This window comes from Rana temporaria, chromosome 10 (assembly GCF_905171775.1).
Source record: "Rana temporaria chromosome 10, aRanTem1.1, whole genome shotgun sequence".
Lineage (NCBI taxonomy): Eukaryota > Metazoa > Chordata > Amphibia > Anura > Ranidae > Rana > Rana temporaria.
Genome location: NC_053498.1, coordinates 78,595,399 through 78,608,528, shown reverse-complemented (window position 1 = coordinate 78,608,528; position 13,130 = coordinate 78,595,399). Strand labels below are relative to the sequence as shown.

Sequence of the window (13,130 nt, the reverse complement as noted above, 5' to 3'; positions counted from 1 at the left end):
AAATTTCTCCTAAATGGTGCATGTTTAGGAAATATTTACACTACCTACAGGTAAGCCTTATCTATAGGAAAAAAAATTAAAGATTGAAGTTTACTTCCTCTTTAACCCAGTCACCATGGAAAGACAGTTTCTTTTGTTGTTGAAAATATATACTTTATTTTATATAAAATATATATATATATATAAAAAAAATGTTTAAAGACAGATGTTATTATGCAAGGACAGGAAGGGAGGTGTGAGCAGTCATTAACCACTTAAGCCCCGGACCATTATGCAGCCAAATGACCGGGCCACTTTTTTGCGATTCGGCACTGTGTTGCTTTAACTGACAACTGTGCGGTCGTGCGAAGTGGCTCCCAAACGAAATTGATGTCCTTTTTTCCCCACAAAGAGAACTTTCTTTTGGCGGTATTTGATCACCTCTGCGGTTTTTATTTTTTGCGCTATAAACAAAAATAGAGTGACAATTTTGAAAAAAATTCAATACAAGACATACCCCACTTTTAAGTACACAATGGGGTTTATTTACTAAAGCTGGAAAGTGCAAAATCAGGCTCACTTCTGCATAGAAACCAATGAGCTTCTAACCCCAGCTTGTTTAATTAAGCCTTGTAATAAAACCTGGAAGCTCATTGGTTCCTGTGCAGATGTGAGCCTGATTTTGGGCTTTCCAGCTTTAGTAAATAAACCCCATTGTGTACTTAAATGTGGGGTATGCCTGTATTTTTTACTTTTTGCTATAATAAATATCCCCCAAAAATAGTTTTTTCCCCTTAGTTTAGGCCGATACGTATTCTTCTACATATTTTTGTTAAAAAAAATCTCAATAAGCGTTTATTGAAAGGTTTACGCAAAAGTTATAGCGTCTATAAAATAGGGGATAGTTTTATGGCATTTTTATTAATATTTTTTTTTGTTTACTAGTAATGGTCGGCGATCAGTGATTTTTATCGTGACTGCGACATTATGGCGGACACATCGGACACTTTTGACACATTTTTGGGACCATTGTCATTTTTACAGCTATCGGTGCTATAAAAATGCACTGATTACTGTGAAAATGACACTGGCAGTGAAGGGGGTAACCACTAGGTGGCACTGTAGGGGTTAAGTGTGCCCTAGTGAGTGATTCTTACTGTAGGAGGGATGGGTTACACGTGACAAGACAGTGATCACCGATTCCAATTACAGGAAGCGGTCATCACTGTCATTGTCACCAGGCAGAGCGGGGAGATGCTTGTTTACATCAGTTCTTCCTTACCGTGAGGGTATCTCATGGAGTTTGCAGCGGGCGCATGCGTTCCCACAATGCCACGCTCTTAAAGGGGACGTATATATACGTCCTTCTGCCTGTCCGTGCCATGCTGCCAACGTATATAGTCGTGCGCTGGTCGTTAAGCAGTTAAATTGTATAAAGACTACATACAATAGTTTACCTTATAGGCATTTTTATAAATGAATGCTCTGCTTTTGTACTTGCTTTTTTGTATCAGATTTTTTTTCAGATCACTTGTTTATTTCTGCCTTTCATTTATTTGCTCCCAAAACACAAATTACACATACGAAGGAGCTGCACACATTCTAGAACTTCTCTGTACTCAGCCTCATTTGCATGACAGAGACAAAGCTACAAAAACTCTACGCACAAACGGCCTGTTCAGGCTTGCAGGAGTTCCCAAAGGAAAATACAATTCTCTCCAAAGATAATCAGTTTGCTGAAACCTCAATCTAAAAAAACATGTACGTTGTCTGGGCTCTTAAATTATGTAAATACAGTACAGGGAAAAAAATGAAATTTTCACAGGTGCAATTGAATAAAATATACTAATTATACGCTTTAAAGCAAATCTGTACCTTAACACTGGCCGGTGGTTGTGGGTCTCTGCGGGCAGGGGGCTTATCGGAATCTGGAAGCCCCCTTTAACAAGGTGGCCCCCAGATCCTGATCTTCAGCTGTATACACTCCCCTTTGGCTCCCCTGCTGCTCTATTAAGCCACTGGGACAGAAGAGAACACCCATTACCTCTGGGTTTGGAGGAGCATGTGATTCACTCCATGTGATAATACTAGTGCTTGATGTTTGGCCCAGATAGGTCTCATGGGGGCAGGGAGATAGTCCTCAGCCCTGTGTAAGCTCTGAGTGGAGCAGCCCAACTGATACAGGTCGGTCTTTCTTAGAGGCGGCTCTTTAATTAGGCAAATTAGGTGGTCGCCTAAGGCCTTGCGCTCACGGGGGCCTCACGGCCACCTAACTTACCCAATGCATTACCCCAGTTTTGAGGCACAGGGGACCTTAATGCCGCTGTGCTCAGGCAGCGTGACTCAGGAGCGGTGCTGCCAGCATCCCTAACAACCAGTGAATATCGGTGACCGCACCCCTTGTGACGGCAATGACCCAGCATGCCCCCAGTCAATAACGTCACAAGGGGGCGGATTTACCAGGTGACATCTCTGGGTGGCCCCCGCCCCTTAGTTATTAAAGAGCAGGATCTGGGGGCGGCTTCCAGATTCCGATAAGCCCCCTGCCCGCAGACCCCCACAACCATCGGCCAGTGTTGTGGGGAAAGGGCTCTTGTCCTTGAATTTTTTTTCCCATCGTGGGGGTGAGGCCTCGTACACACGGCCGAGGAACTCGACGTGCCAAACACATCGAGTTCCTCGGCCAGTTAAGTCCTGGAGCCGCCGAGGACCTCGGCGGGCCGAGTTCTCCCATAGAACAACGAGGAAATAGAGAACATGTTCTCTATTTCCTCGCCGAGGTCCTCGTCGGCTTCCTCGGCCGAAAGTGTACACACGGCCGGGTTTCTCGGCAGAATTCAGCCAGAAACTCGGTCGGAAGCTGAATTCTGCCGAGGAAACTGGTCGTGTGTACGGGGCCTGAGAGTTGGGCCCCATGTCATGTTTTGCCTAAGGCCTCACAAAGCCTAGAGCCGCCTCTGGTCTTTCTTCAATCTTTGTGGCTGAATGGAGCAGCAAGGGGCAATGGAAAAGTATGTATGTGAAGCTGGGGAGGGGAACAATAACGTATAAATTAGCATACAATATTTTAAAAGGTTGTGTAACAGCAGAGTGTGGATAAAACATATTTTGTGGGAAAAAAATAGCAAATTAAAAAAGATAATGTAAATTATAAAATTGCTACAAAAGTCCTATTGCAATGGAATGTTATTAAAAATCACATTTCCTTTTCAATTTGCGGCACTGTAATTTTCAGTAAAAGGCAATGCAATATGGTAACCTGGAGGTGTTCTGTATACAGTTGGTGTAAGGAACGCCCCCCATTATGTAATTTCCTGCTTGTGTGATTGGCTCACTGATTTCCCCAAAAGTCTGCACTAAGGCCCCTTTCACACTGTTCGAGCGTTTTTCAGGCGCTTTGGCGTTAAAAAAAAGCCTGTAAAGCGCCTGAAAGAAGCCTCATCTGCAATCCCAATGTGAAAGCCCGAGTGCTTTCAGAGCCCTTTCACACTGCCAGTGCCTGAAAAACGCTGGTAAAGCACCGCTAAGAACCTAACGTTTTAGGGCGTTTTTGCAGTACCCCAGTGAGTGTGAAAGGGCAAGGCGTTTTACAGCGCTTTCAATTCATTTCAATGGAGAGGGGCGTTTTTGGAGCGTTTTTTCAGCGCCCAAAAGCTGCTCCAAAGATGCTGCTTGCAGGACTTTTCTCAACGCCCCGCTAGTGCAACGCCTCAGTGTTAAAGGGTAAGGCGTTTTTACAGCGCTTTCAGTTCATTTCAATGGAGAGGGGCGTTTTTGGAGCGTTTTTTTTTCAGCGCCCAAAAGCTGCTCCAAAGATGCTGCTTGCAGGACTCAGTGTGAAAGGGTCCATTGAGATGCATGGAGAGCGTTTTATGAGCGTTTTAATATCGCTATTTTTAACGCTAAAACGCTGTAAAAACATTTCAGTGTGAATGGGGTCTAAGATAAAAGTCAGATATTGGGCATCCCCTGCAAAAAAAATGTTCACTTTTTGGTAAGATACTCCCAAAGGAAAATCAAGTTGAAAGGGATGCAGACCCTGCCTCTTTCATCATTACAACCCTGCAAATGCAGCAGCTAGTTTCTAATTATAAAATCACTCCCATTCACATCCATTTTGCACACCGACACAGGCAAACAGCTATTTCTTCAGAAGAACGAAAGTTAGGAACCTGCAACAAAATTTGTTAAAACCCTGCAACAGGCATGTTCTGGCCATTAGGACTACAGGGAGTTTCCCGGTGGTCCGATGGCTCAGTGGGCCAGTTTCCGTGACAGCCTGTCAAGTAATGGCTGCACTACTCCCCCTCCACTTCATGAAGTGATGTAAGAAGGATGAGAAAAATACAGAGGAGAATAAGTAAAATAATAAAAGAGGACTCCTTATGTTATGATACTTATGTTTTTTTTTTTTTTTTTCACAATTGTTTTTGTGCTTGTTTGCAAAATTAATTTGGGCCGGTCTGAATGAAGTCCAGGGCCAAATTGTTGTCTCAGTCCAGCCCTGCCATGTACATAGATCACCCAGAGAGGAACGTTTTTTTTCTCTTAACAATAGTGGAGTAACTCCTTAAATTATATTGGCGGGTGCAGAAGGACCTCACTTTGGCTCAATGGTGGACGCTAGGTTCACATTGAACGCCCAATCATGGGAAGATTAAATAAATACTGTAAAACCAAAATTTGCTGTTCACAGGACTGGATAACTGAAGTGAATCTTTGCAAAATTTATTGAGTAAAGATTCTTAACTCTGTTAATAAATCAGCTAAATTTCCTGATTATTTGGAAACATAAATGTTATGTTAGCTCCATCAACTGTGCCACACCTATTGCTCAGGCTTATATAACGTTTGTAAGTATACCAAAGTAAGAGCAGGGCTCAAGTCCTGCGGGAACGGAGTTCCTGCACTTTTTTCACAGCAGGAACGCAGTTCCCTTTGCAGGACTAGAGCAGGCGAGAGCAGCCGAGCCGCCCGAGCCAATCCTTCACTAAGCGGCGATGCCCAGCTCGAGTCACTGTAAGGGGCAGGCGAACCTTAGTAATCCTTTATGTTACTGGCCGCTTCCTGTATATGGATTAATCGGGTAGTGTGCAGGTATTCTGTCACTTCCTCGATGCCGCAGTGTCTCCTGGGAGCTTTTGTCATTGTTCCCAGGAGACATTGCGGAGGTCTGCCGTGAGTCATCGCGGGATTTACAAAGAACTTGCTTAAAGGATTACTAAGGTACAGTGGATCGAAAGAAAAAAAGAACATGCGGTTTAGTAATTATGCACATGAGCGTATTATTTTTTTTTTTTTGTTGGGGGAGTGGATCTTGGGTGGATCTTGGGTTCGCACACTTTTTTCCCCAGGACTTGACCCAGTGGCGGACCCACGCGGGCGCTATGGGGCCCGCGGCCGAGTGAGGATCAGGGGGGCCCGGTGAGGATAAGAGCAGAGCCGGCCCCCATCCCGTTCGGCCTGCTCCGCTGTGAGGCTAATTGCGCCGCGGCACTCTCCCGGCCCCCCCCCTTCTTCCCCGCTGCAGAGAGTGGAGGGAGCGGTGCCTAAAAACTGCAGAGAGTGGAGGGCCCCCCATTACATCTGTGCAACCACTGATGTAATGGGGGGCCCTCTGTGCAACCTCTGTTGTAATGGGGGGGGGGCCTCTGTGCAACCTCTGTTGTAATGGGGGGCCTCTGTGCAACCACTGATGTAATGGGGGGGGCCTCTGTGCAACCTCTGTTGTAATGGGGGGCTCTGTGCAACCTCTGATGTAATGTGGGGGCCTCTGTGCAACCTCTAATGTAATGAGGGGGCCTCCGTGCAACCTCTGATGTAATGGGGGGGGGGCCTCTGTGCAACCTCTGATGTAATGGGGGGGGCCTCCGTGCAACCTCTGATGTAATGGGGGGGCCTCTGTGCAACCTCTGATGTAATGGGGGGGCCTCTGTGCAACCTCTGATGTAATGGGGGGGCCTCCGTGCAACCTCTGATGTAATGGGGGGGCCTCCGTGCAACCTCTGATGTAATGGGGGGGGGCTCTGTGCAACCTCTGATGTAATGGGGGGGGCTCTGTGCAACCTCTGATGTAATGGGGGGGGGCTCTGTGCAACCTCTGATGTAATGGGGGGCCTCCGTGCAACCTCTGATGTAATGGGGGGGCCTCCGTGCAACCTCTCATATAATGGGGGGTCTCCGTGCAACCTCTCATGTAATGGGGGGGCCTCCGTGCAACCTCTGATGTAATGGGGGGGGGGCTCTGTGCAACCTCTGATGTAATGTGGGGGCCTCTGTGCAACCTCTAATGTAATGGGGGGGCCTCCGTGCAACCTCTGATGTAATGGGGGGGGGGCCTCCGTGCAACCTCTGATGTAATGGGGGGGCCTCCGTGCAACCTCTGATGTAATGGGGGGGGCCTCTGTGCAACCTCTGTTGTAATGGGGGGCCTCTGTGCAACCTCTGATGTAATGGGGGGCCTCCGTGCAACCTCTGATGTAATGGGGGGGCCTCTGTGCAACCTCTGTAATGGGGGGGCCTCTGTGCAACCTCTGTTGTAATGGGGGGGGCCTCCGTGCAACCTCTGATGTAATGGGGGGGCCTCCGTGCAACCTTTGATGTAATGGGGGGGGCCTCTGTGCAACCTCTGTTGTAATGGGGGGCCTCTGTGCAACCTCTGATGTAATATGGAGGCCTCTGTGCAACCTCTGATGTAATGGGGGGGCCTCTGTGCAACCTCTGTTGTAATGGGGGGGCCTCTGTGCAACCTCTGTTGTAATGGGGGGGCCTCTGTGCAACCTCTATTGTAATGGGGGGGCCTCTGTGCAACCTCTGATGTAATATGGGGGCCTCTGTGCAACCTCTGATGTAATGGGGGGCCTCCGTGCAACCTCTGATGTAATGGGGGGGCCTCCGTGCAACCTCTGATGTAATGGGGGGGGGCCTCTGTGCAACCTCTGTTGTAATGGGGGGGCCTCTGTGCAACCTCTGATGTAATGGGGGGGCCTCTGTGCAACCTCTGTTGTAATGGGGGGGCCTCTGTGCAACCTCTGATGTAATATGGGGGCCTCTGTGCAACCTCTGATGTAATATGGGGGCCTCTGTGCAACCTCTGATGTAATGGGGGGCCTCTGTGCAACCTCTGTTGTAATGGGGGGCCTCTGTGCAACCTCTGTTGTAATGGGGGGGGCCTCTGTGCAACCTCTGTTGTAATGGGGGGGCTCTGTGCAACCTCTGATGTAATATTGGGGCCTCTGTGCAACCTCTGATGTAATGGGGGGGCCTCCGTGCAACCTCTGATGTAATGGGGGGGCCTCTGTGCAACCTCTGATGTAATGGGGGGGCCTCCGTGCAACCTCTGATGTAATGGGGGGGCCTCCGTGCAACCTCTGATGTAAGGGGGCCTCTGTGCAGGCTCTGATGTAAGCGGGGCCTCTGTGTGGCCATGACAGGTCCTCTTTATTCTTCTATATACATGTATAGAGCCATGACAGGTCCTCTTTATTCTTCTATATACATGTATAGAGCCATGACAGGTCCACTTTAGTTATCCTGATATAAAATAATGAATGTGGGGGCATTTTGGTGGGCGTGATTTATTTTTTTGGGGGGGGGCAGCATTTCATTCTTGGTACCAGGCAGCACAATGTCTTGGGCCGGCACTGGATAAGAGCATCGCCGGCATGGTCTCCCAGCCAGGGGAAGAGAGAGGAGAGGAAGAGGCGAGCTGTCTGTATCAGCAGAGAGTGGAATTGCCCGCTGTAATAGCTTTCATTTGAACTTCCAGTGTTCCCGGGGTTCATGTCACATAGCTCCACCTCTTGGCCCGGCACCTTTGATCGACAGAACGCCGATCCAGTGTGGGACATGTGACATCATCTAAGGCGTTGGGCTAAGAGGTGGGGCTATGTGACGATGAGCCCCGGGAAGACTGGAAATTCAAATGAAAGCTATTACAGTGGGCAATCCCGCTCTCTGCTGATCCGGCCGGCTTGCTTCTTCCTCTGCACTTGTGAGGCTGTATTGGGCACAGGCAGGCCAGGCTGTATTGGGCACAGGCAATGCTGTATTGGGCACAGGTCATGCTGTATGGGCCACAGGCAGTTCAGGGTGTATTGGGCACAGGCCAGGCTGTATTGGGCACAGGCAACGCTGTATTGGGCACAGGTCATGCCGCATTGGGCACAGGCAATGCCGTATTGGGCACAGGTCATGCTGTATTGGGCACAGGCAGGCCAGGCTGTATTGGGCACAGGCAGGCCAGGCTGTATTGGGCACGGGCAATGCTGTATGGGGCACAGGTCACGCTGTATGGGGCACAGGTCATGCTGCATTGGGCACGGTCACGCTGCATGGGGCACAGGTCACGCTGCATAGGGCACAGGTCACGCTGTATGGGGCACAGGTCATGCTGCATTGGTCACAGGTCACGCTGCATTGGGCACAGGTCACGCTGCATGGGGCACAGGTCACGCTGCATAGGGCACAGGTCACCCTGTATGGGGCACAGGTCACGCTGTATGGGGCACAGGTCACGCTGCATAGGGCACAGGTCACCCTGTATGGGGCACAGGTCACGCTGTATGGGGCACAGGTCACGCTGCATTGACACTAGGGCGGCTCTGGGGGGCCCCATACAACATTTTGCTATGGGGCCCTGTGATTTCTAGTTACGCCCCTGACTTGACCCCTGAGTAAGAAGAGTCACTTTATTTCTATCTGCCGCTCAACATAATATAGCAGTTTGGTTTACCATGTAATGAGAAATCTGACAGTGTTTTGAATTGTAGAAACGACTCAATAATACAATAGGTGGAAATATTCTGTGTGCCTCATCCTTTTTTTGGTATGGAAAACATTCAGGTCCCGTACAGCAATGGAACCTTTAAACACTTTTTTTTTTACGAAAGGCAAATCCACTTTGCACTGAAAGTGCACTTGAAGGGGAGTCGCTGTAAATCTGAAGGGTAGATCTGAAATGGGGGGAAGCTCTGCTGATTTTATCATCCAATCATGTGCAAGCTAAAATGCTGTATTTTATTTTCCTTGCATGTCCCCCTAGGATTAACAGCGACTGTGTACTTTCAGTGCAATTTCAAGCGCACTTTGCACTTGCAGTTTGCATTTATAGTACAAAGTGGAGTTGCATTTAGTAAATAACCCCCAAAGTATTCTATGTACAGTAGACTGTTTTTTTACCTAGACCATAGATAAAAATAAAGGCTCTCTAAACTCAATAAACTGGAGTTGACGTCCCTAAACATTAGACATGCATGAACATTGAATTACAATTTCAATTGCCTATTTCAACCTATAAAGTCATTAACATAGCTGCTGTATGTTTCTGTTGCGAGTAATAGACTTGTGTTTATTTGCATAAAGTTATACTACTGTATACAGCACTGTAAATAGAACTGTAAGTATTCAGGTGCTTTACCTCTGAATGATGCATCTCAATTATCAATGATAACAAGCTCACACCTATGTTCAGCTGGTATAATGTGCACACCATGCTATACAGTACACGTGTCTTGAGTTTGCTAAGGATTTTACTTGTGGTATAATTCTTTCAAATTACATCTTCTAGTGCCTTTGAAAATGCTCCCCAGCATTGATGCAGAAGCTTGAACCAGTTACCGCACCATAGGAAAAACATTTGCCTAACCTCCCATTGATATGAATGTAAGAACCTCAACTCATTGAAGTCTAGATCAGGGGTCTCCAAACGTTTCAAACACAGGGCCACTTTATTGTCCTTAAGACTTGAGGAGGGCCGGATTGTGGCCAACAGGGGCAGGAAATGTCACGGGCCCAGCATCAGTGGGACTAAATATGGCCTCGGGTTTGGTGGCCAATAAGAGGAGAGATATTCCCCCTGTTAGTAAGAGGAATAGTATCCCATCATTGGTATCAGTGGAATATATAGTGCCCCATTGTTGGTGTCAGTGGGATATAGTGCCTCATATCAGTGGGAAGAATTGTGCCCCGAGGGCCGAATAAAGGCTAGCAAAGGGCCACATCTGGCCCTCGGGCCGCAGTTTGGAGACCCCTGGTCTAGATGATAGACGTGCATTGCTCCTATTAACTATGAAAATGAAGCCGCATGGTGAGAAAACCTCTTGCTAAGCCTAGGGCAGTGGTCCCCAAACTGCAGCCTGCAGGACAAATTTATCAAGAAAAGATCCTTTGCTTGTCTTTAACTGGCCCTTGGGGCAATATTTTATCCACTGACACCAATTATGGAGCAGTATTTCTCCCACTGACACATAAGATAGGGCACTATGCCTCCCACTTACACCAACAATGGGGCACTATTCTTCAATGACACCGAAAATGGAGCACTGTTTCTTCCATTGACACCAATGATGGAGCACTATTCTTCCAATGAAATCAAAGATGGGCACTATTCCTCCCACCTCCCACCGCTATTCCTGACACCAACAATAGGGCAGTATAACACCAATGACGGACAATTCCTCCCCAGACTAACTGACTGACCCCTACTAAGGTCTGAAGGAAAGTCAATTGGCCATTTGTCTGACGACCCCTGGTCTAGAGTTTATTCAGATTTCCTTTCTTTGCTTAGTTAATGTTGTACATACCTGTCTGCTAAAATCCAGGCTGCTTCTCTCACCGCCTAAAATGGAAGCACAGACAAAATCGTATGTTTATGGAACTAGTTCAGACAAATGTACATGTAGGACGTAAGAAGATTTGAAGTTTTTTTAATAAATCACCTTTTGATGGAAAAAAAGCAGTTTAACATATTTGTTCAGAAAGTTGGCAGTCCAATATTAACGTCTAGGTGCCGGAAACCCCGCCCCCTAAAAATCAGCACAAGGGACAGAAAAATCAGCACATGGGACTGCAGATTTACTAAGGCCTCGTACACACGACCGAGTTTCGCGGCAAAAACCAGCAAGAAACTGGGAGATTTTTTTTGCCGAGGAAACCGGTCGTGTGTACATTTTCCTCGAGGAAACTGTCGAAAAAACTCGTCCAGCCAAAAAGAGAGCATGTTCTCTATTTCCTTGACGGGAATGGAGAAAATTGGCTTGTCGAGTTCCTCGACAGCCTAACAAGGAACTCGACGAGGAAAACCATGTGTTTCGCCCGTCGAGTTCCTCGGTCGTGTGTACGAGGCTTACGACAGGAGGGTGAAAAATCTGGCGCTCTGCATGGTAGCCAATCAGCTTCCTGGTTTTATTGTCAAAGAATAATTGAATAAGCTGAAGTTAGAAGCTGATTGGCTACCATGCACAGCTGCACCAGATTTTGCACTCTCCAGTTTTAGTAAATCAACACCACAGTCAGCAGGATGTGTTCCTTGTGCTGATGCCTGAAGCTGGGCAGAAAGAGCAGGCATAGTTAAGCCTCGTACACACAATACAATTGTTGGCAGGGGATTGCCTGTTGACAGAGTGTTGTCCTAAAATCTTACCATTAGTACGCTCCTTTTGACAATTGTTGTTCAACTTTCGACCAACAAATGTTGGATAACATGCTAGTAAATTTTCGGCGGACAACGGTTTGACGTCAGATTTTCTGATGGTCAGTACACAAATCTGTCACACAAAAGTCGAAAGTATAAAAACACATTCTCGGAATCAATACTCACCACGTTTGTGTTTGTGGCACGACAAATTTTGTATCATTAGTGTGCAAGACAAGATCCTGGCACACGCCCTTTTGACAAAAATCAGACGCTCGGTTGGCCAACAATCGTATGTGTGTACGAGGCTTTAGACTCTCTTGATGAAAGTCTGTGACAGGCCTTTCGTTTTACTAACCCCTCCTGCACCAGAAGATTATGGAGGCAATTTTTTCATACTCTGCTTTGTCATACTACAAACTCTCCATAGAACTGAATAGGGAATGCACAGCCCAAGTTTTGGAGCATTGTATTTAATATTTTACAGTAAAAAACACACAAACTTAGAAATATATTTCAATGTAAAGTACTATAAACAGAGACTGTGAGTGTCTACGACTGCAAATTTGCATTTTTAGCAGCTGCTAATATAATAAAAGCAAATTGCCTGGCAGATACACTGCCCAGATAGAATTTGAAGGTCATGTTATTATTAATATGGATTGAAGTCCACTATGCAACCTGTTCCCAAAATGTCAACAATTACTTTTTAAGAGCACATACAGATCATACTAACATTTCCCATCTCCAATGTCCATCTAATTCTGAACTTCTAGAATTTATTAAAGACGCATCCTTAGTATTTGCTATACCTCGTCACTAATTTAAGAAACTTAAAGTAGGGTTCCACCCGCGATTTTTTTTTTAAAGTCAGCAGCTACAAACACTGTAGCTATAATAAATTAGAATCACTTGCAGAATTGAGCGATAGCGATTTCTGGGGAAATTCATCATCAGACACTGAAAGTAATGACAGCGACAATTCTGCAACTGAGCAAATTTCTGTGTTTTTGATTGGTTACATTATTGAATAATTTTTATTATTATATTATTATTTGTTAGAATTATAATTATTTATAGTTATTTATCATATTATAATTTATGATTTCGTCTTTCAAACGTTATCATACCCGGGGTGTCTACTAGACTCTTGTTTGGACAGATTTAAGTGAGTTATTTCTAAGAATTACAGGCCTACAATATAAAATGCCAAATTTACATGCAAAATAATGGTACTGCTTTCAGCCTCAAAAATCTGACATAATCATACCGCCGGGGAGGTGAATTGCATCCCAGTCTTAGTCTGCAGGGTTCAGTATTGTGTTGCCCCACCCTTTACAGCTATAATATCTTCAACTCTTCTGGGAAGGGTGTCCACAAGGTTTAGGAGTGTGTCTATGGGAATGTTTGACCATTCTTCCAAAAGAAGTGACAATACAGTGTAAATAAGGCTTGGTTCACACCTCTGAAAAATGGTCTCCAGTGGATTGCTTTTCAGAAAGATGTACAGGTACAACTGCCTCCTTAATGCCTGATTTTTTTTTTACAGCTAAATTGAGTTTTTCAATGGGATTGCCATGCTACAACCATGAGCCTAGCATTTCGCTTGTGGTTGTAGCATGGTCCCGTTCTTTTGAATGGGTCACTTTAAGGCCTCGTACACACGACCGAGTTACTCGTCGGGCAAAACACATAATTTTCCTCGTTGAGTTCCTTGTTAGGCTTGTCGAGGAACTCG

The 13,130-nt window shown here is 46.2% G+C and overlaps 1 protein-coding gene across 3 annotated transcripts in view; it reads right to left on the bottom strand.

The window, feature by feature from the left end:
• POU2F3 (POU class 2 homeobox 3) overlaps window positions 1–13,130 on the bottom strand; it is a 137,006-nt gene that overhangs the window by 53,349 nt on the left and 70,527 nt on the right. For 2 of the 3 annotated variants that reach the window (XM_040325536.1, XM_040325537.1), the window contains exon 3: window positions 10,563–10,597. The exons of the other annotated variant lie outside the window; for it this stretch is intronic. In XM_040325536.1, the coding sequence (XP_040181470.1) occupies window positions 10,563–10,597 (35 nt within the window). The remainder of the gene's footprint in view (window positions 1–10,562; window positions 10,598–13,130) is intronic. 3 annotated transcript variants of the gene reach the window in all.